The 22,155-nt window shown below is 53.6% G+C and overlaps 8 protein-coding genes across 8 annotated transcripts; 5 read left to right on the top strand and 3 right to left on the bottom strand.

Moving 5' to 3' along the window:
• Positions 1 to 73: 73 nt before the first annotated feature.
• On the top strand, positions 74 to 2,003 carry AYO21_05288 (CTP synthase; the record flags this gene model as incomplete). Its single annotated transcript, XM_022655258.1, has 3 exons — positions 74 to 234; positions 285 to 756; positions 810 to 2,003. The coding sequence occupies 3 exons, from the start codon at positions 74 to 76 to the stop codon at positions 2,001 to 2,003; spliced, it is 1,827 nt and encodes a 608-aa protein (XP_022512539.1).
• A 666-nt stretch (positions 2,004 to 2,669) lies between these two features.
• Positions 2,670 to 4,322, bottom strand: AYO21_05287 (hypothetical protein; the record flags this gene model as incomplete). The annotated part of the gene is made up of 1 exon (XM_022655257.1): positions 2,670 to 4,322. The coding sequence occupies one exon, from the start codon at positions 4,320 to 4,322 to the stop codon at positions 2,670 to 2,672; it is 1,653 nt and encodes a 550-aa protein (XP_022512538.1).
• Positions 4,323 to 5,314: 992 nt separating this feature from the next.
• AYO21_05286 (hypothetical protein) lies at positions 5,315 to 6,302 on the top strand (the record flags this gene model as incomplete). The annotated part of the gene is made up of 3 exons (XM_022655256.1): positions 5,315 to 5,390; positions 5,458 to 5,571; positions 5,656 to 6,302. 3 exons carry the CDS (start codon positions 5,315 to 5,317, stop codon positions 6,300 to 6,302), a joined length of 837 nt encoding a protein of 278 aa, XP_022512537.1.
• Positions 6,303 to 7,035: 733 nt separating this feature from the next.
• AYO21_05285 (hypothetical protein) lies at positions 7,036 to 8,709 on the top strand (the record flags this gene model as incomplete). The annotated part of the gene is made up of 2 exons (XM_022655255.1): positions 7,036 to 8,145; positions 8,221 to 8,709. 2 exons carry the CDS (start codon positions 7,036 to 7,038, stop codon positions 8,707 to 8,709), a joined length of 1,599 nt encoding a protein of 532 aa, XP_022512536.1.
• Positions 8,710 to 10,417: 1,708 nt separating this feature from the next.
• AYO21_05284 (hypothetical protein) lies at positions 10,418 to 11,050 on the top strand (the record flags this gene model as incomplete). Its single annotated transcript, XM_022655254.1, has 1 exon — positions 10,418 to 11,050. One exon carries the CDS (start codon positions 10,418 to 10,420, stop codon positions 11,048 to 11,050), a length of 633 nt encoding a protein of 210 aa, XP_022512535.1.
• A 1,186-nt stretch (positions 11,051 to 12,236) lies between these two features.
• On the bottom strand, positions 12,237 to 16,385 carry AYO21_05283 (hypothetical protein; the record flags this gene model as incomplete). The annotated part of the gene is made up of 2 exons (XM_022655253.1): positions 12,237 to 15,096; positions 15,148 to 16,385. 2 exons carry the CDS (start codon positions 16,383 to 16,385, stop codon positions 12,237 to 12,239), a joined length of 4,098 nt encoding a protein of 1,365 aa, XP_022512534.1.
• Positions 16,386 to 17,596: 1,211 nt separating this feature from the next.
• Positions 17,597 to 19,600, bottom strand: AYO21_05282 (hypothetical protein; the record flags this gene model as incomplete). The annotated part of the gene is made up of 8 exons (XM_022655252.1): positions 17,597 to 17,732; positions 17,783 to 17,993; positions 18,042 to 18,507; positions 18,560 to 18,672; positions 18,727 to 18,861; positions 18,915 to 19,066; positions 19,120 to 19,228; positions 19,432 to 19,600. 8 exons carry the CDS (start codon positions 19,598 to 19,600, stop codon positions 17,597 to 17,599), a joined length of 1,491 nt encoding a protein of 496 aa, XP_022512533.1.
• Positions 19,601 to 20,448: 848 nt separating this feature from the next.
• Positions 20,449 to 22,086, top strand: AYO21_05281 (hypothetical protein; the record flags this gene model as incomplete). The annotated part of the gene is made up of 1 exon (XM_022655251.1): positions 20,449 to 22,086. The coding sequence occupies one exon, from the start codon at positions 20,449 to 20,451 to the stop codon at positions 22,084 to 22,086; it is 1,638 nt and encodes a 545-aa protein (XP_022512532.1).
• Positions 22,087 to 22,155: the final 69 nt, after the last annotated feature.

Raw genomic sequence — 22,155 nt, 5'->3', positions numbered from 1 at the left:
TCGGTCAGTCTCACTCTCGGTAGTGGTCAGCACACACACACAACACACACACACACACACACACTTGGTCAGGATGAAGTACGTTCTGGTGAGCGGTGGCGTGATCAGTGGGATCGGCAAGGGGATAATCGCATCGTCCACGGGTCTTCTGCTCAAGACCGTCGGTCTGAAGGTGACGGCGATCAAAATCGACCCATACCTGAATGTGGATGCAGGAACTATGGCCCCAACCGAGTATGCAAACTTTGGTTATGCCGTCAGATGGCCGTCTAACTATTGTGTAGGCATGGGGAGTGTTTTGTCCTGGACGATGGCGGCGAGGTCGACCTCGATCTCGGAAACTACGAGCGATACCTGAACGTGACCTTGACCTTTGAGAATAGCATCACAACTGGAAAAGTGTATCAGCAGGTTATTGAGCGTGAGAGGAGAGGTGACTACCTTGGTAAGACAGTCCAGGTGGTCCCTCACATCACAAATGCAATTCAGGACTGGATTGAAAGAGTGGCAAGAATCCCAGTGGATGATACAAAGGAACAGCCGGATGTGTGCATCATCGAGCTAGGTGGGACGGTAGGTGACATTGAAAGTGCGCCCTTTATTGAGGCCATGCGGCAATTGCGAAGAAGAGCAGGTCGTGACAATTTCATACATATTCACGTTTCGCTGGTGCCGGTCATTGGCAGTGAGCAAAAGACGAAGCCTACACAGCAAGCCATTCGGGATGCTCGCTCGGCTGGTCTGGCACCTGACTTGGTAATCCAGATTCTTCCTGAGCCTTCTCCTAGCTAGAGACTGACGATGACCAGATTGCATGCCGTTGCCGGGACCAGCTCGTAGAGGTCACAACCAACAAGATTGCCATGTTCTGTCAAGTTGAGCCATCACAAGTCCTGGCCGTCCATGACGTCGAGTCGACATATCATGTGCCACAGCTGCTCAAAGAACAGGGTCTGCCTGACCAGCTCCGCGAGCTCTTCCGTCTAGACGTTTACAAGATTGCTCCTTCGTTGGTCATAAAGGGCCAGCAGATATGGCGGGAATGGCAGCGCTTGACAACGTCACAAGATCGCTTCTTGGAATCGGAGAAGGTCAATATTGCCTTGGTCGGCAAATACACAAACCTCCACGACTCTTATCTCTCGGTCATCAAGGCTCTGGAACACAGTGCTATGGCGTGCCGGCGCAAACTCAACCTTGTTTGGGTTGACGCAAGCGACCTCGAAAAATCCACTTTGGATTCGAACCCAGAGAAATACCACAAGGCATGGCATGAACTATGCACAGCCGACGGTGTCCTTGTCCCCGGTGGATTCGGACATCGCGGGACTGAAGGGATGATTGCAGCTGCCAACTGGGCTCGAACAAAGCCCAAACCATATCTCGGCATATGCCTGGGTATGCAGGTCGCTGTTGTTGAGTATGCTCGCAACGTGTGCGGTCTGAAGTCGGCTGGCTCGGTCGAACTAGATGCACAAACGCCGGACCCCGTGGTCATCTTCATGCCGGAAATCGACAAGACGACCATGGGCGGCAACATGCGACTGGGCCTGCGCCCGACAATCTTTCAGGAGAATACACAGTGGTCGCGACTGCGGAAGCTCTACAACAATGAACCTAGCATCCATGAGCGACACCGTCATCGCTACGAAGTGAACCCCGAATACATCACCCGCCTATCCGATGCCGGCTTGTCATTTGTTGGCAAAGACGACAAGGGTGAGCGTATGGAAGTCATGGAATTGAAAGACCACCCCTTCTTTGTAGGTGTACAGTTCCATCCCGAGTATTTGAGTCGTGTACTCCAGCCCAGTCCGCCTTATTTGGGCTTTGTGGCCGCGAGTGCGGGAATGCTGGAGCAGGCGTTTTCTGCGGTGGCGGCACGAGACGAATTGCGCAATGGCAATGGCGCCAACAACCGTTTGCCGCCCGAAAATGGTGTTAATGGCGCCTTGACCAACGGGATGAGCCAGGTATCGCTTTCGTCCTCTACGGGATTCTGACGGTCAGAGGATGACGGTACCAAGGTTTCAGTTTGATTTTGGATGCCAGCACCCCGAGGAGGTCTCAGCGGAGGGCAACGCATGGAATATTGGAGTGTCCATCACGCACCATCGTCAATCCTTGTCCATCACGAATTCTTTTGTTATGGGGAGAACACACACATCTTATCGCATGCTTGGAACTTGCGCCTGGTACGAAGGACTTGAGGGAAATTTTTATGGACACGCACGAAATCTATAGAATATGAACGAGCCATTTTCCCCGGGTCTTATTTTTGGTTATCAGGGACCCGTGGCGTCAGGAACTGGTGTAATTCTTTCTATATCGGTTATCAGGGCCTATATAAATTTGGGGGAGGGGGGGGGCGCCGTCCGTGCCTCTTTTTATATGAATGCATCATGATGAATCTTGGGATTTTGTCTCTGAATGTGGTATGGACCAGGCCTCTCTTCTCGGTTTTCGCGAATATCCTTTTGTTTCATGTGAATACGTTGTCAGGGGTCCGCTGTGTGAATGACTGACTACTAGCTGGTATGGATCCAGTCAGACGTTGGAACGCTATGTATTCATTACAGAGCGATCCGGTTCGGTGATCGGCCATCATCCCTGCGATCATTCAGTCTCTCACGACTCAGTGAGCTGTGGTAGGCCATACGTCGCAGGGTCTACGACGAACCCGCTCCGCTGCCACTTGGGCCCCCGCCAGGCGCTGTCGAACCAGCAGAGCCGGAGTCGAACGGCTTGCCGCCCACTCTATGTCGGTGGGCGAGTGCAGTCTTGCCATCTACGTGGACTAGCTCTGCCTCGCGGACGAAGACGGCACCTTGCTCCAGATCGTCTCCATCTCCTCCTCTAGAACCGTTCGCGAGACTTTGAGCGCGCCGTGCCATGTCGTCGTCGTTATCGTCATCGTCATCATCATCGCCAGCTGCAGCTCTGAGGCGCGCCCTCTCCCGGTCAACCCACCTCCTCCAAGGCCGGTAGCACAGCACACTGATGCCGCCGACGACGACGAAGCTGCCGCAGATGGCGCCGCCGATGACCTCGTACAGATCGCCGGCCTTGGCGACGCCGTCCCAGAAGGCGCCCTTCGGGGAGGCGACGTTGAGGATCAGCGAGAGCAGCTGCAGCATGCCGATGATAATGGCGCATAGCACGGTCAGCGTGGTCAGCACGATCGAATAGTACAGGAAGGTGAGGGGATTCTTCACCCGTGCCGTTGTTGTTGTTGTCGCGGTTGTAGCAGGGTCATCTTGTTGATAAGGCTGTTCTGATATCGCTGCCTGCGTGTGACCTGATTGTTCCACGTCTATGAGAACCAGCGGCTCGTCCGGCGTCGTGAGGATTTGCTCTGGAACTCCGTGCCGAGTGACCTCTTCCCCTGAGCGGTCCTTCTTGCTTGTCTCGTCCAGGCCCATGCCCATCGGGGCAACATACAGACTCATCATCAACGCGCCATCTATTGTGTCGACGAGGCACATGCCCGCCGTGAACAGGACGGGAAAGATGAGGATCAGCCAGATGCTAGTGCCTTTTGCCCCCTGGATGCTGCTGATGCCCAGGAGGGCGATCTCGGAGCTCGTGTCAAAGCCCATGCCAAAGAGCACGCCCAGAGGATACATCTTCCACGGTCGGTCGATGAGCTTGAACATCTTCTTCAGCACCCGGAAGAGACAGCCGCCGCCCTCGATCTTCCAGGCCTCCACAGCCTCCTGCTCCGGCTGCAGGCGGATGACCTTCCTAATCTGCACGACTAGCTTGTACAGGATGTAGGCGTTCATGATGCCCAGGAGGATCAAGAACGCCGCGGAGACAGAAGTCCCGATGATGCCACCGACGGTGCCGAAGCTGTCGAAGCGTCCGGCGATGCCTGCCGCGGTGGCTGCCACGACGATCGAGGTTATGATGACGATGGTGCTGTGGCCCAGGCTGAAGAAGGTCCCTACCGTCACTGGTCTCTGGCCCGTAGCTATGAGCCGGCGGGTCATCAGGTCGATGGCAGAAATGTGGTCGGCGTCCAGTGCATGTCGGAGACCTAGCGTGTAAGCCAAGGCAGCCGTAGAGAGAAGATGGGTGTGTGTAGACAGGATCAGGCCGCATATTGCCCAGACCACGAGGTTGACCACGATGAGCAACGTGACAATCAAGATGACTGGGAGGGGGAGCTTTCGAAGATATGGTATACTGGCATGAAGGGCAGAGAGGCGGCCATTTATGCGCAATCGCTGCCTTTGAAGCCGTGATTTCCACGAGCTCTTTGGAGGAAGTGTTGTCGAGGAAGAATCCTGCTCTTCTCTTCTTGAACCTGAAGATGCCATGGCTTCATCCACTTTTTGGCTCCCGACAAGAAAAAAACCTTCCTGTGTCACTCCAGGTTTTCGTTTTCTCTCTCCTCCTGTTTCTCCTTCTGCACCCTACCTACCTCGACAGGAGCTGCAGCGACAGCAACTGCAGAACTGACAAGTTTTGGTAGGCGATTGTCACGAGGTTGGACGAACAGACAGAGGGAGGTGAGCGAGGACCAGCAATGGTGATATCAGACATTATAGCGGAACAAGCCAGGCGGGATGGTGGGGGTCGATCGGGAGAAAACGTCCATTTGCGCACCCCTAGCAGAGCAGTTAGTAATGCTGTATCATAGCTGGAGGGGATCATGCTTTGCAAAATCGAAAATGGTGTCAGCAGGCGTGGTGGTGATTGGGAGGAGAGAAGGGATGATTGGTGCGGGGTGGTCCTTTGATAAGATCTGTGAGATAGGATAGCCCATCAGGTGCTAGGCTATCACGTGGCTGTCCACCCGTAGAGCCGTGCTGGGGAATGCCCTATGATGATAATTATTTTACCCCTCGCCTCGCCTCGCCTCCAAATGTGCGCCCTGTGGCTTGTTGCTCCCCCCCCCAACCCCCCGAAACCTGCCAACCCCGAGAGAAGCCGGAGTCTCACTGGATCAAGTATACAAGACATGCTCCTTTGGGAAGTTATCCAAATTCCTATATCAATGGCGTAATCTGTCAATCTGTACATCTCGCCTGTGTGTGTTTGGCTTGTGGCAAGGCATACAGACAGACAAGGCTGAATTACATCAGGCTGACAGCCTCGTCGTCCCTTAGTCAGCGAGGCTGAGGCCAAGAACACAATGCTTCCCCCCTCCTCAGCCCTCGGCAACCTGACCCATTATATTATATATTATATGTAATTATATTCCAATGGCCGGTTTCCTCTTCCTCTTCCTCTTTGTCTCCCCCTCTCCGCCCTGTTTTTCACGTCACCCTCACCCGCCCGCCCAGTAAAATTCTAGCTACATCCCAAGATGCCGTGGCCACCCCTTCAAGAACGTCTGTTCAGTCTCATCGAACCTGGATTCCTATTATATGCCAGTGCCCTGTGTAGGTTCCCTCTCCTCTATTCATCTCACTGCCCAAAATTTCCCATTTCTGACCCAGAACGTGGTAGCTTTCATCACGACTGCCTTTCAGTTCTATATTCTCCAGTTCAACCTGCCCTCGTCTTCCAATCTCAAGAAAGTGCGCGACGATGCTTTCTCAAAGTTCTGGACTAAAGCTACTGGTAAGTCGGGCAACCAGCCGTCACTTTCTGCGAGAGAATAGGAAAAGGAGTCAAACAGGGCGATGGTGTTGACGCAGTCTTCAGCACCCGTCGACCCGCCTCTCCCTCCCAAGGGCTCTGCCCTCCTAGTTCCACCCCTGTTGTCCCGTGCTCATGGGGTGGTTCTGGACATTGGGCCCGGATCAGGGTCTTACGTGTCGTTGTTCTCCGACAACCCCAATATTAGCGCCATATACGGTGCTGAGCCAACGACTGGTCTTCACGCCCCGCTGCAGCTTCGGATCAACGAAGCCAAACTTGCTGGCAAATACCATATCCTCGGCAGTACTGCTGATAAGGCAGAGTTGCTGGCCGCTCTGGCCAAGGAAGGTGTCAAACCATCCCCCAATGGCATCTTCGACACCATCGTATGTGTCAGAGTCCTTTGCTCGGTACCCAACCTAGAACAAACTGCCAACGAACTGTATTCCCTCTTACGACCGGGTGGACAATTGATGATCGTCGAGCACTTCCGTAATCCGTGGACCAAAAACGGCAGCATTCTGGGCCGCTTGATGCAACTCGTCTACCACCTGCTCGGCTGGCAATTTTTCCTGGCTGGCTGCAATATGGACCGCGACACGCCTGCCGTGTTGAGGAAAGCGGCTCCTTGGGAAGCCGTCGAGTTGAAGACGAACTTTGAATGGAGTGCATTGCCCTATGTCGCGGGGACATTGACGAAAAAACGTTAGCCGGGCGCGCAGAAACCTCATGGGCGGCGAAGGAGGCCAAATGTGAAGCACGAAACCAAGAATTGAGTCCCATCAACTGGGCTCTCAAAGAAATGCGACGAGCTGAGTGTATTCAGGCCTGCTGTTCCCCTGGACTGCGTACGGCCAGAAACCCTCCATCCTTTCGAGAACTCTCGCTCAATAACCGGGGGGGGGGGGGGGGGATGAGGGCTGCGAGACGATACCGTGGTGCTGATGTTGGTGCTGAGTCTGAGATCTGGTTGCCCGCCAATGACTGATTGTTGGCGTCGCGTGTTTCAGTGCCGGGTAAGTGCATATATGTACATATTTGTGGAGAGCTTTCTGTCATGCCGTTTCTTTCAACAAGCCGAACCTGCGGATCGAGATAAATCTTTGCTGTCAGCTCTCTCTTTGGCAAGGTTTGTTGACATGCGCGAATCATTGTGTAACACTATCAGCCCTTTTGTTTCCCTCTGTTTCTTTCCAGTGACATCGAACGCAGCTGGGTGGAGGCAGAGTGCATCTATGCTGAGGGTAGCACTGCAACATCGCCCGATACAAAGAAAGGTTTGATGTGAAAGTAATGTTTGATGTGGGTGTTTTCTATGTTCTTGTTTGCTCGCCCATCTTCGCTGCCTAGCGAAGTGAAGAAATGCAAGTGTTGGGATAATTTACTTCTCCTGACAGCTGTAACTCTTCCCCTTACAACATTTGAAATTCCACCATCTCCAAAATGGACTGCGAGATCAGTTCTGACAGCCCTAGGTCTTCGAACCACAGTCAAACCAGCAGTAATGACAGCCTCGACGAGGAGACAGTCAGACACCTGGCCCTCTTTGCGCCTGAACACGACACCGAGGATGAATGCGACGAACTTTCTCATGCCACTCTTCGCGAGCTGGGGGCGATGCCCCTGTTCTCCAGCCGAGTGAAGCAATCGCTGAACGCATGGAAAGAGGACCAAGACCCAGTGCTTCCAGCATACGGGCTCTTGGGACTACGAACGCGTGCCATCGATGGGTCCGACTCCGTGACGACGCAACAGGACCTGCCGAAGGAGGACAATCTGATCTACGCCAACATGCAGCATCCGTGGTCGGCATTCATCTGTGGCCAACAGGGCGCTGGCAAGAGTCACACCATGTCGTGCTTACTGGAGAACGCGCTCATGGGCGACAGCAGCATGGGACCGAACCCGAAGCCCATGTCCGGCCTGGTGTTCCACTACGACAAATTCACTTCGTCCAGCGCAACCCAGATCTGCGAGGCGGCCTACCTCAGCTCACACGGCATCCAGGTCCAAGTGCTCGTGTCCCCCTCGAACCTGACCGCCATGACGAGCCTCTACCACAACCTACCGAACTGGCCGCCGGGGACGCCGAAGCCAGAGGTCATCCCGTTCCTGTTCCGTGAGACACAGCTCAACGTGGCCAACCTGAAAGCGCTGATGGGCATCGACAACGAAGAGAAGAACCCGCCTTTGTACATGGCCATCGTGAACAAGGTGCTCAAGCAGCTCTCGCTCGCTGACACCACAGCGGGGGTCAAGTACCGCGCGATGAAGCAGGCAGTGGCCAACCAAGGGTTGACCCCGTCACAATTGGCCTTTCTCGAAATGCGCTACAGTTTGATCGAATGGTTCTTGCAGGAGACGGCGGCGCCGACGGTCCGAAACCGCGCAGGCAGGATCAAAGTCCGATCGCAAACCATGTTGATTGTCGACCTGAGTTGTCCCTTTATCACCGAGTCGGACGCGTGCACGCTCTTCTCCATCTTTCTGCAAATCTTTTTGGGGCAGCGCGACAAGAGTCCGCTGATCATCGCCCTGGACGAAGCGCACAAGGTAAGTACTTTGTATCTTTGTGACAGTCTTGCTCTTTGGTATGACGAAGTGGAAAAAAAACCTAACTGTGGACAGTTCTTGACCGAGACTCCGGCGGCCAAAGCATTCTCTGAGGATCTAGTGCAGATCATCCGCCAACAACGCCACCTGGCCACGCGCGTGGTCATTGCGACGCAGGAACCCACCATCTCGCCCAAGCTGCTCGACCTGTGCAATGTCGCTGTGGTGCACCAATTCCAGTCGCCGGACTGGTACAAGGTTCTCAAGAAGCACCTGGCGGGGTTGGCTCGGTCGAAGAACGCCAGCGACGGGGGCCGCGGCGGTAACAACGACAAGGACGACGGTGTCTTCAAGACCATTGTCCAACTGGGCCAAGGGGAGGCATTGGTGTTTTGCCCCAAAGCGTGCTTTGACCTGGATGAGGGTGTGGGCAGGGTGGATTTCAGACCTTTGCAGGACGGGTATGCTCGGGTCCAGATTCGGGGCAGGGTCACGGCTGATGGGGGGAGGAGTATCCTTGCGTCTGATGCGAAGGGGAGGAAGACGAGGCGACACAAGGGGTAAGTCGGACGATGCGGGAGAGCTACGATTACTCATCCTCATCCTCATCCTCGTCTTCGTCCACATCCTTGTCCTCCATCCTTGAACTTGTATGGACTCGACCTTTTGCGGGATCTGTGGAGCTCAGTGCCAGCCAGGGATGCACAGTGTTTTTGGTCGATTGATTCCAGTGTCGGGATGCAAGTGGCAGGGGAAGGCGTGTCAACATCAGGACCTACCTACCGGCATCCACGATACCCTAGGTACTTGTACTTGTATTTAATCAATAATCAAGTCTACAAGTAGTCCAATCCAGTCCAGTCCATGGAGATAGATACCCGTGAGTCCCAAGCCATTGTTTACAGGATACCTGTTCAAGTCCTTGTTCTTTTATTTGTTCAAGGATAGACCAGGATGAGGATTTGCCAAACACCGGGAGCACAACATTGGCAAAGAGACTGGATGGAATACAAGTATCAAGTACACATGCTTCGGCATCATATCCACATCCATGGGGAGACTATATCGCCATAGATACACAAGTACTTGTACGGGGAGTCAACACCGAGGATACATGTAACTTGTGATTCACGAAGAAACGCTTCCTTTCATGCCCTGCACTACCATACCAATGTACGTGTCAGGTACCAGTCCGGGTAATGCCTACTTGTAAGGTATCCATGATTGGACCTCCCGCCCATCCACATCAGTTGAAGGATCCAACCACCCGCAAGCGTTGCTGCACAGCGCGGCACTTTCGTTTTGCCTACTTGTATGTCTTAGTAACAGGAAGAGTGTGAGAGCCCTTTGTTGGCCTGATGATGATTATGGTGTGATGTCGAGTAATAGTTGTAGTCAAAACCTCGGCATGAAATCGGGCGAATTTGACGCAAGGCTGCCAAGCCAAGCCAAGCCAAGCCCAATCGGAGGAGAGCGAGCGAAGGGGGGAGAATACGGGCTTGGCAAGGCTGTGGAAAGGAATAATGAGGGGATTTTTCTACTCACAATGTTCCACGATCAACTCAAAAGACCATTGATGCCTGTCCAAGGGAGACACGAATCGTTTCTTCTCATGCAAGTACTTGTGAGGTAAGATGCGATATACTCTCTTTCTCTTCCAACGAAAGAAAGAGAGATGAAAACACCACCAGAAAGTTCTTGTCAAGAAAGTGGATGGTGGTGGTGGTGGTGGCGTGAGAAACATGCCATCCCATAACACATGCCATACCTGGTCCCTCCTTGTTGTACATTGCCAATTGGTTTGTGGGGAAAAAAAATCCCTCCCTCGTGACTTTTACCTTGTGTGTCGTGTCTCTTGATGGGTAAGAAAAAAAGGTTATTCGTACAAATTACGGGTTGCACACCACACCACGTCCCCTGGTACATAAGTTCGCGGGGGGGGTGCTGCGACATTGGAGAGGTGGGTGGGTTTATCAACTTACAGACACAAGTACAAGTACAGACAACCAAGACAAACAAAAGCAAGCAGAAGAAGAAGATATTCTTTGCGCAAAGAACGAACACATCACTCACATCAACATAAACACCAGCACCAACACCACCGACACAAATATCAATATCAATATCAACACCAACACCAATACTACTCCCGATCAAAATCACTGAAATATCCTCTCAATATCCGAAATCAATCGGAAACCTCCATACTCCCTTTTAAACCACCATATCAGGAAACAAAGCAGAACAAGAGCAAGGCACGAACAAAACAACAATGGGCGTCCTTCAACAAACCCTCCCCCTCTCGCTCGTCTACTTCTCCCTCGTCGCCCTCTCGGGCCTCATCCTCGGCTCCATCCGCGTGCCGTACCTGCACCCGCTGCTGGGCGCGCGGTACGCCGAACTCGTCGAGATGCCCATCATGCTGATGGTGGTGTGGCAGGCCGCGCAGGTGACGGTGTGGAATCTCGAGTCGTCGTCTCCGTCGTCCGCGGACCCCAAGACTCGACCCGCGACGACTGCCAAGAATGGCGGCGGTGGTGATAATAAGAGTCTGACCACCAAACTCCTCGGTCTCCTGACTTCGCCGCCCCCAACGGCGCTGCTCGTCGGCGCCCTCGCCCTCGTGTGGCTCCTCGCCGCCGAACTGGCCGGCAGCCTGGTCGGACACCTCGTCTCCTCTCGCGCCCCACAGACCGGGTTTTGGTGGTCGTGGGGCGACGGCGTCGACATGTACATCGCCGGGCGGGACGTCGTGTCCTCGGCGCCCATCTACGCCATGGTGCTGCTGGCGTACGCCGTCATGCCGTGGATCGCGTGGCGCGCGCAGGCCCGCGAAGACGCCGACAAACTGTTGTGGGAGTTTGACGCCGCTCAGACCGGGGAGGAGGACTACTGTTCTCGGTAGACAGGGGAGACTTCTACGTCAGACTATTGCGGGGTCGGGCGGAGCTGGACTGGACTGGACTGGACTGCAATGAATTACCTTGGATCGGATGGGCTTGAATAGCATCGGATTATGTTGGATTGGTCAGGACAGGATAGGACAGGTCAGGCCAGGTCAAGAATGGATGGAAATTGGATATTGGACGCTGGCATAGCGTCTCCGGTCCGGTCAATCCACGTTGGCGCAGAAAGGATGGAATATTTCGCTAGCAATATCCAAGTAAGTTACAAATCGACCAGCAGCGACTGCACATGGATTGGGCGCTTCCGCACGGAGATATCTATATCTATACGTGTTTTATGTTTTATGTATTATTATTATTATCGATTTCACCGTCATGTACCTGTACCACCCACTCCCCAGAAAATACTCAGAATATCATGTGTTAGTATGAGTATGGATGGGCATAGGCACGACAACACATTTCTTCTTGTTCCGTGATGTTGTTTCACTCCATCTCACCTCACCTCATCTCATCCGCTGAATGTACTTGAACGACGATGAGAGTGATGATGACAGTGACGGTGACGACATTCCCATCCACCGAGACAGACACCTACTCGTTGGTTCTTTAGATCTTTCCATCTCTGGATTGGTAATTGCCCCTGTTGTCTTCCTCTTCCTCTTCCTCTTCCTCTCCTTGAACTTATACCTGTCTTGTTCCTTGTCCTCTTGATAAATTCGTCCCGTCGTCACTCGTACCGCTACCACGTTTTAGACCCTTTGACTCTAGAACTCTAGAGTCTACACGCAGACTACTACACCAGGCGCAAGCCAGCAAATGACCTTCCTTCCTTCCTTCCTTTCTTTCTTTGGGTGCCCTTCTCATCTCAAAGTGAGGTTTTGCATGGCATGGTATTGTATGGAACTGTATGGTGTGGTATGGTAGGCAGAGTCTGTCCGTGTCTTCTTCTCCCCTTCCTGGGAACCGCCACCATCTTGCACCCAGAAAAGTCAATATCGCGATATGTCGAGCCATCCATCCTTCGCCCTCGGTCGGCAAGCTCTGAGAAACAATTGATTCACTTCCTTTTTGCTGTAATCTTGTCTGTCGACTTGTCGAGAGAGCGTCTAAGATCCCAAATCTCCCGGTAGCCACAAACCATACAACCTCACTGTGAACCTCAATGTCAATATCAATATCATGTCAATTGCCCGGCCCCTTAACCGCAATCTTCTTAACCCACACTCGAATCTTCTCCTCGACCCGTCTTTGGCCGCCGTGCCCGCCGTGCCCGCCGCGCCCGCCGCGCCCGCCACCCTTCTCCACACGCTCAAAGCTCTCTTCGCGCACAAAGAGGCCCCAGTCGCCCAGCGTCTCCAGGTACTGCTCCATCGACTCCTCCTCGAGCCGCCGATATCCCTCGTCCTGCCAACCAGGCAAAAAGGTATTGTGCCACTCCAGGTACACCGCCTTGGCGTGGCGGTTGGCCAGGATCGGCGTTGTGAAGTGTTCAATCTCATCTTGCGGGATGAAGATCGTCACGGGCGCCGCGGCAATGGCGGCGGCGACCTGGGCTCTGTCCTCTGCAAACTCGCTGAACACGTCGTCAAGCTCGTCGGAGCCGCGGCCACGGTCGGCCTCGGTCTCGGTTTCTCCATCGCGGCGGACGACAGGAGTAATGGTCTTCTCCCAATACACCGCAAACGTCGCGGCTTGTTTCACGGCTCTTTGTCGTTTGGCCGCGCGAAAGACCTTCTGGCCCAAATCCACCAGGTCTCGCTCGATCCAGACTTTGGCCTGGACGGTCTCGTCGTCACCCAGCGCGATATGCTGCTCCATCAACTCGTACTTCAGCTCCGTTTTCATGCTCACCCGACTGACCTCGATCCCAGTCGCCGACGCCGCGTACCGATGAACACCGGTGACGATCTCACGGACCTTGTCCTGCGCCTTTGCCGCGTCGTACGTCTTCAGAAAGTAATAGTGATCGGCGTCTTTGTAGATCTCGACCCCCCTGAACACACCCCAGACCGTGTACCTGAAAACTTGGTCATTCTCGCCTCGATCTCCGTCGGAAGCGTCCTCAGACCCCAGCTCGGTCTCGCTGTCCGATTCTCCTGCGGTGGCGCGATCGATAATTGTCGGGTCTGTCAATGCCTCGAGTTGCTGCTCTCTCCTCAGTTGCATCTGCCGTAAGAGCTCCGGGTCAAAACCCTGGCTCTGCATGGCCTGGCTCCTTTTCATCCGCATTTGCCCAAGGAGTTCAGGGTCGCGTTGCTGTTGACTGGGAGTTGGGCCATGAGGCGCTGAGTCTCTCTGACACCCATCTTCCAAACGCTTGATTTCGGCAATATCCTTTTTCTCTTCTGTGAAGGACTCCCGATTTTGACTCTGATCCATGGCTGATCCCTGCGACACCGATTGCGCATTTTGCCCAGCTCCAAACACAAAGTCGGCGCCGTCATCTTCTTCGCTTTCCTCGTCGTTGTCATGGCGATATTGGGTGGCGAGCTCAAGCTCTGCTTCGATCTCGGCAACTTGACTCTGAAGTTCGGCGACTTCGTCTTGGTCGGCCGTTTCAAAAAACCTCAGCTGGGCTTTCAGCTTGTTGATGATTTCTTCTCGATTGTCAGACTGCGCTTGTCGACCATCAACTGCTCTCGCCCTACTCATCGGCCGCTTGTCCCGGGCAGCTCGAGTCCCGTCTTCCACGAATCGGACTTGTTTCTTACTAGACTTCTTTTCTGTTCGCACGCTCGGCCGCTCCTTTTTCCTGTGCTCTCTCGGCCTAATGCTGTGCCGCCGGCTTTTGCGCTCACTCCTCAGCCCTCCCCAATGGTCGATCTCCTTCTGGACCTTTGGTGTTTCGTCGTTGATAAAATCAATATGCTTCTGACTGAATGTCCGTCGCATCTCCGTCATGACTGCAACGTCGCTGGGCTCCTCTAAGCTCTCTGCCGCCTTCTGAACGCGCCTTCGGATGTTGTCGCGAATGTCCTGGACCCGCGTCCGTCGCATTTTGCCGGGCTTTCCCTGCTCGATCACGAGCGAGATGAACCTCCCAATGTCGTAAAGCTCGTTTGTTTCCGTTTGCATGGTTCTCTCGGTGATTTCGCGATCCGAGAAGCACCGTAATTGCGCAAACGTCCAAAACACGCCTCCAAGCGCATCCAGGTCTCGCTTTCTCTCCTTTGCAATCTCGTGCTGGACAATCACATCTTTTTCTTCTTCGGAGAGTTGGTCAAAGTTCTTGGGAAGCGTCAAGCCTTGATTTCGACGGGGACCAAGGGCAGACGGCGGCGCGGTGTGTTCTCCAGATGGCTGGGATTCTGTCGCCCTGGGATCAGGAGGCACCAGATCGCGTTTTCGTGGAAGTTTCTGGGGTTGGGAGAGGACTCGATCGAGGGGCCTGGAAGTACTTTCACTGTCACTGACGGTGACTCTTTTCGCTGCAAGCGCCTCAAGTCCAGAAAGAGGCCGAGTCAACGGCTTGGGGTTGCGTTTTTCTTCGTTGATAGCTCCTCTCTCCGCTGTATCTGTCTCATGACTGGATAGAGGCCGTGGGTATATCCTACAAGTTTCATTCTCAGCACCGGGTCCAATCTGCGATTGCTGCACTGTGTTGCGCCCCAAATATAGAGGTGTCTCGTTCTCTATAGCACTGATCTCTGTAGCACTGATTTGTGGCTGTTGCTCGGTGTTGCACTTCAAGTGTCGAGGGGCGTGGTGTTCTGGCGTAGCACTCAATTGCTGTTCTCTATTGCACTCTGCATATATCGTGGAACCATCAGGTCTCTCAGGAAGAGGATTCTGCCGACGAGCTCTACAGTTCCCGTCATCTGCGATGAACTGTCTGCTTGGGGGAGGGGTGCTCACGCTTCCCTTCGCCGCAAGCCCAGGACGAATAGCTCTTTTAGCCTCACGTAAATGATCATCGCCCAAGGGTATGGCCCCCAATTTGTCGCGACCGATCTTAGCATCCCGGTCATCACTTAATGGCTGGCTTTGTATCCAATTAGGAGGATTCCTTGCGCCGGCTAATACGTCTGTCCTCTGGACTGTCCTACCATTGATTAGTCTTCATCGTGATAAGGATTGCTTGCCTCTGACCTACTTCGATTTGTCGCCCCTCTCCCTCGACTCTGAGTTTTTACTGTGCTGTGCAAGGTCCCGGGGTTCGTCGGCGTGGCCGTTGTCGTCGGAAAAAAGGCCGGTAGTTGAATCGTTGTCGTGGTCGACATCCGTATCAGATATTGTCCTACTGTACTCCGAATCCGAGCCTCTTTCAGAGTTTGTAAGAAGTCCACGCCGCCGCAAGGCCTTCTCTCGTAGCTGTCGACTCCGCTCTGCTCCTTCTTCTTGATATCTGTGCATGTGTTCGCGGGCTAGATCCAGGAACTTCTGTTCTTCATCTAGCTCGATATTGGATGTTTCCTCTTTTATTTCCCTCTGTTTAGGTTTCGGTTGGTGGTGTCTCGATAGTAGTTCATTAAGGCGCGTTCGTTGTTCCTCCGACGTGCCCCCTTCGCCAGAGTTCGCTGGACTAATTATCTTCGACCAGTACCCTTCATCCTCGTCCTCCGAGTCTTGGTAGAGACACGAGCCAGGGTGAGGGTCTGGACGTAACCAATCTTCCTCGTCGAGCGGAAAGCCATTAGGGAATGGATTGAAGAATCCAAATTCTGCTTGGCGATATGTCGATGCCTGGGGTTCTGACGCATTGGCTTCGTTTTCGCCGAACGTGTCGCATTTCTGATCGGCAATTTCGACGGCGCGCTTTGTGGGGAGGAGACGCCGTTTATTCTTTTGCGCGGGCGACACAGATAGAGAGCGTTTAGCTCTGGCTGGTGGAGAATCCAAGACAATTGGGAGATTTGAACCAGTCTTTTGATGACTTAGTGGTGAATCTTCCTGATATACGGCCAAGGCGTCATCAATTTCCGCCAGCGAAGGCTTTATGTCCAGATCAGAATATTCTGCATCGATTTGTGAGTTGAAAGACGTGGCTTGAGGGTAACTCGTTCTTTCAGTGTCGATCGACTCGTAGATCTCGTCCGAACCATCAACGATCCGCCAGCCATCGATCTGAAACGCTTGTGATTTTACAGTCTCCCGGCTCTCCACTGGAGGGAGCCACCTCGGCCGGGATGGGGCCTTGGGTGACAGGATCTCTGGTGAATCGGAGGCAACACGATCTTGGCTGTGGCCGATGGAAGCAGCGGCCGTTTCATTTGCCTCTCGGCTTGAGCGGAGCGAGGATGGGTGCGGTTTGAGGGGTTTGATTGTGATTTTTCCAAGTTGTTGAGAGAATATAGGGAGATTGGCATCGATTGTTGAGTTGTTGGCACCCATTCTGTGAGCTGTTGGATAGAGATAAGCTGTGACAAAATCCAAGATGCATGAACACTCCCAGAAGTGAACAAAAAGTGCCTGGATGATCAAAACTACGTAGAAAGTGATTGGTGAGGGGGTCGAGTCGATAGCGTGGTCGACGTGAGTGCTGACGGCTCTGTTGCTTATGGTGAGCTTTTGAGTTGGATAGTGGTACCAGATGTTTGGACTCGGGTGCAACGGGACTCGCAAAGGGTAGCTCAAGGGACAATAGCTCCACAATGAGAGGACAGGTCTGAATAAAGGGGCGAAGCAAGTGACACGCGAAAAGGGTTTCAGTGCGTCCGAAGAGAGAGGGATCCGGGTAAAGAGATCGATGAATGAACGTGGAGAAGACTTGCGGGACGTAAAGGGTCTGAGAGGTGGGCGAGGCAGATCTAAGCAGAGTAGATGCTGTTATACCATGAACTGAAAAAGAGAAGACAAAAAAAAACGGTCAAAGGTACGGTCACCGGGCTGTCACTGACGCTGTAGTGAGAGGTACCCCCACGACTAGAGAGAACCCACTCAAGGAGAGTTGACAAGAAATGCCGCTGCCAAGCCTATCGTATGGCGAGACACACAAAGTCCATCACTGGATAGGGACCGATGACTGTGTGAATATGCATGTTGGACTTGTCTTCCTGAAGACCATTGTGCCGACTTTTAGGGAGTGAACGGTCCTGCTGTTGTCCTTGTTCAGGGAGGGTGATCCAGGGAAGTGTGTTTCACGTGTCGCCGGCTGGACTGTGTGGCAGCCAAACAACCAAAGTGTGCGGCACTCTTGGGAGGACGTGGTTTGTGTGCGTTGTTGAGGTATGCTGATCATCTGCTGGCCGCCCGCACAGACATGCTGAGGTCACCGAGGCGACCTGTGCCGGACGTATATTGTCGCCGAAGGAAGTGGTCGCGGGCAGGCACAAAGATACTAACAATTTAGAAGCTCTCTGTCTCTGTCAATGACGGGATGCCTGAGAAGATGAATTGAAGTTGGGATTGAAATGCCAAGCCATTCAACTAGCGCGAGGCTGAGGCTCGAGAGGGACGAGGTTGAATGCGTCACGTGACAGTCAGTTCAACAGATGCGACGATGCGACAGTGCGACAGCTCGGCTCTCAGAAACAAGCAAGATATTATTTTGTCCTTGTAGGGCTTGAAGGACAAGATGAGACTACTCATAGATGTTTCCCCCTTCACGCTTTATACACGATGTCCGACCCCACACAACGGTTGCAGGTGAATAGGTCGGTAGGGTCCTTGGCCCTCTTGATCCTCAACAAGCGCTCGTAGTTGGATCCCCAAAAGACTCTTTCCCAGTTAGGCTCGAAGCTGTTTGTAGGTTAACCAGTGGAGACTTTTGTAGTGGACACCAAACTCACGGGTTGGCTTCGTTCGCATACGTCCCTCCGGCCGGTCCAGCAATCTTGGTCCATCGCTTGCTCATTTCAACCAATTGAAGTCTCTTCTGATGCTTCTCAGTTTCAGGCGCTTCATCGTCCCAGTTCGTGCCGAAGCTCATAACCGCCCGGCCTTCCCGCCACGAAGGGTGAACTGACGTGTTGTCCCGCGTGGTGGAGTTGACATGCCCAACTGGAAACTGCGTCAGCAGGCATCATCTAGGAAACAGGAGGAACAAACCAAAGTTGAAGGATGGATAGTGGTCCGGACCAAACTCCAACATCATGTCGATAATCTCATCGGCTTTGTTGAACGCCATGTCCGGAGTAAGGAGCCGAGATGAATCCATGACATTCAGAGCGATGTTTGGGTCCTGAAGAAATGTGTTGCAGTAATCAATCCAGCGGGGAAAAGTGAAGTTGAACGCGGCGAAGCTGGTGCCGTTGATGAGTCCTAGCTGCTGAAAGGCCGCTGAACCTTGGGCCAGTTCTGCATCGGTACCTCCAGGTCGGATAAAGAGGCCAGAGAAACCATTGCTGAGGTATCCGTATCCAGTATAGCCGGCATTTGTCATATTCACCAACGCACCTAGAGACCCTTGTAGGAGTGGACGAAGGCTTGAATTCGTAGTGGCGTTGATCTGTATAGCGGCCACCTGAATATGCGTGGGTTCTGGGTGAGTACGATATGTCACTGAGGTTATGACCTGCTTTGAGTCAGCCATGAGCCGCAATATCCATTCTGCAATGTGGACGAACACCCCATGCGCTTCCTCCGCCGCCGCGCAAGGCCCAGAAATAATCTGGATCAGTATACTGATTAATAGTGACGTGCTCTCCCTGCGCATTGACCAATTTGATTTCCAGTACATCTAACACCATTTTGTTAGTGACGGTCGTGTCCACCTGATATTGGCATTACTTACTGTCGACGCCGAGACCGTAAAGATTCGACCAGGCCGAGTGACCGCCTCCCGTCAACCAGCCGCCAGCGGCTCCAACTGTTCTAGCATGGCCACCGACGACGATCACATGCTGTTCGGCAGCAGCTCGATACACATCTGAGCTCGTTAGTCCGCCAAAAGCACTAGCCAGCCACTGGACAGGTAAATACCTAGCCACTGCTCTCCTGCTTGTAGTGTGACAGCTGTCACACCTTGACTCTCTGCGGGTGCACCCTCGACGACATAGCTCTGTGTCCACTGTCTCCCTTTCAGATTGTGAGTCCAAATGGCAAAAGCGCCCCGTCCACTCGATCGCCCGAGGCTAATGTAGGAGTTTAGACATTGAGCATCTTATTGTTGAAGAGTGAGACTTACTGATCGTGGCCGGTGTTCTTTACCACAAGGTAGAGGTGTCTTTTGTTGGCGAACTTGACCGCGGCTTCAATGTCTCCCACAGATTGTGCTGCCACCGAATAGTGTGGAACTGTGAACGAAGTCAGAATCAGCTCTTGGAGCAATGGACATGGGATAGGGTCGCGGATACCCAACCCTGGCTGGCACGGTGCAGTCCTTGACGAATTGATAAAGCACTGTTGGCTGCCCAACTCCCATACAATGGCACTATATGCCCCCGACTGATTGGTTCTCCAAAAACTATTGTCCCATTCCCGTCTTGTCTGCTTGCACTTTTCGTTGTCGAATTGTTCCTCGTGGCAAACAGCTGCTGAAGGGAAGGTCCGGACGAGGCGGCCTGAGATACTGTTGTTGAAGGCTTGCCATTCCTGTTCATCGGGCCAGCAAGGGTCTCCGTATCTGCAGCGAGGACGGCGTGTAGGCGGACAGGCCCAACAGACATGTGCGAGGAGAAGAAATAGTGCGATGAATTTGGACATGGCGACAAGCATTATCATATCCCCTGGTCCACGATCCGGAGCAGAGTTTGATCATATGTCTATTTGAATTGAGATTGGAAGGGTAAATGGAGGTAGATTTATATACCTCGTATACACTCCAGCATATCTCTTTTGGAACATCTTCTCGACCTACCATTGGTTCACCACCTTACCTGGGAATGCGAATACGAGGGATAGAATGTACCATCCTTGAATTCAAGGAGAGGCGTGATCCGAATACCCGCGGCAGGTTGCTCAGTTTTGTGTCATATGGCTGCTTATAGGCAGCAGGATTTGTTTGCTGTTCACGCTGCTTCGTTTAGCGGCACGTTTCCTGCTAATATAATGATCGCCGTGATCTAGCCCTGGTACTTCGAGTCAGCCTCGCGGCCAAGAAGAGTATGATGTAGATTCGGCCATGGCACCAAGACCAATGAATACGAATACGATGAGGTGGGGGAAGTTCCGAATCAGTTGATGGAAGAGGTCAAAGAATGGCAGGACCGCTTTACGAATGAGGATGTATTGCAGATTGGCCGACGGATCTCAGGAGAAGATTGGACCAAAGTAGAGAAGAAAAGAGAAGAGAAAGAAGACAAGGAGGACGTCGTCGAGCCAAAGGTCAAGAATTGCCAAAATAGGTTTAGCGTCTTCAATTAAACCATCAACGCGCCACCACGCGTTCACCTTCGCCCGCCACTTCAAGAAGTGAGTGGACAACTGCGCAAGTCGTCCAAGTTGTACTCGTATACATCCTCGGTATATCGCAATCATTACCTGATATTGCTCCCAATGTCAAGGCTTTGAAACTATGGCGCCCACCCAATTTGAACCGCAGCCTCTCACGGCGCCCCTCAACGACCAAGCCCTCAGGTCCCTCTCCGAGCTACAACAACATCGAGACCGCGAAAAGAAAGCACGAGAACCCCTGAAAAAGGCGGCAGAGTACCTGACCGACATCACGGGAGAACTCAACGACCGAGCATACCTCCGCAGGGTTAGGCACTCCAAAGAGAAAGCTCGCCGTAGAGCTGCCAAAGGCGTCGAAGATGGTGCAGAAGAGAGCGACGACCCCGCAGTGGCCGAGGCAGATGCAAGACACGATGAGTTCCAACGCAGGGTCGAGGCTCTGACTAAGAGGATGGACTTGAGCATCCGTGGTGTCATCGACGACATGGCCTGGCTGACTGAGTATCCGGCAACTCTAAAGGCAGTGGTCGAGAAAGCACAGGAGATCACGGAGCAGCAGCGCAGTGACTTCCACGTACAAAGTCCACCGAGAAGAACCAGGCAGAGTAGGAGGGTGGTCGATACTGACGAGACTGGAAACGTGGATCAGGACGACGAAGGGGATGCGCATGAGGCGGAGGGTGACACAGAGGCTGGATCATCGTCCTCCCAGACACGGATGCTGCCGACTATCCACCCAGTCGACTCACCACATATCCATCTATCCACAGCACTGACCCAGCAAGTGCGGGAGTGGACATCCAAGACGCTGACAGAGAGATACGCACACAACAACGACTATAAGGGGTGGTACCGCGTTCTCTACGACTCCAAAAACCCTGGAGAATCCGCACCTCCTATGCCAGACGAAAGCCTGTGGTTCGCCGCTGAAGAGGGACGGATGAGTTTCTCGTCCAGTCAACGTCACCGCCACCGTCCCCTGCGAGAAGGCTCCCAAGCCGAAGCCACTAGCGTGACAGAAAATGGCTCCAGGTCTGGGTCCGACGACGAAGTCGAGATTGCCGCCGAAAAGACCCGGCTCAAATGCCCCATCACACTGCTCCCCTACGAAGACCCGGTCACATCCAAGAACTGCAACCACAGCTACGAGCGAAACGCCATCCTGTCGATGCTGAGCGCCTCGAGCAGCCACGCGCTTTGGACGCCGACCCAACTGCAGGAGCTGAGCCAGCTGAGTGACAGACAGCGGACCCGGCGCGAACGTGAGATGCGGGTCAAGCAGGTCAAGTGTCCCGAGTGCAACGTGCTGCTCGTGGAGGAAGACCTGATGGAGAACCCGGCGCTGAAGCGCCGCGTCGCGAGACTCCTCGCCCAGGAGAGGCGGGACAACATCACCACGAGCGACGTAGATGGCGATAGTAGCGGCGATGACGACGACAACGAGAACCGCCATCGCCATCATAACGACGTGGACCTTATAGGCACGCAGCGACGCCCCGTCGGTCTCGGCTCGAGCAGTCCGGTGCCTTCACGCTCGACGACCGCGCGCAGGACCGCCGAGCCGATCAAAGGCGAGCGCCTGTCGAGCATGAGCGTGGTCCCGCAGACGCAGCTGGGGGAGGATGATGGCGGCGGCAGTGGAACGCACAAGAATAGCCAATCCCCTGAACCTGCCCTTGTCCCGACCAGGCCGGCTCATCGAGGCCGCGGGAGAGGGCGGAACAGGCGAATCATGGACGTGGACGATGATAATGAGTAGTGATGACGAGTGAGTGACGAGAGATGAATCCGTCCGCCACATGTATGGTCTGTTCCAGGACAATCGGAT

Source organism: Fonsecaea monophora, assembly GCF_001642475.1.
Source record: "Fonsecaea monophora strain CBS 269.37 chromosome Unknown Scaff32, whole genome shotgun sequence".
NCBI lineage: Eukaryota > Fungi > Ascomycota > Eurotiomycetes > Chaetothyriales > Herpotrichiellaceae > Fonsecaea > Fonsecaea monophora.
Note: the sequence above shows the minus strand (reverse complement) of the source record. Positions and strands in the feature narration are given on the sequence as shown.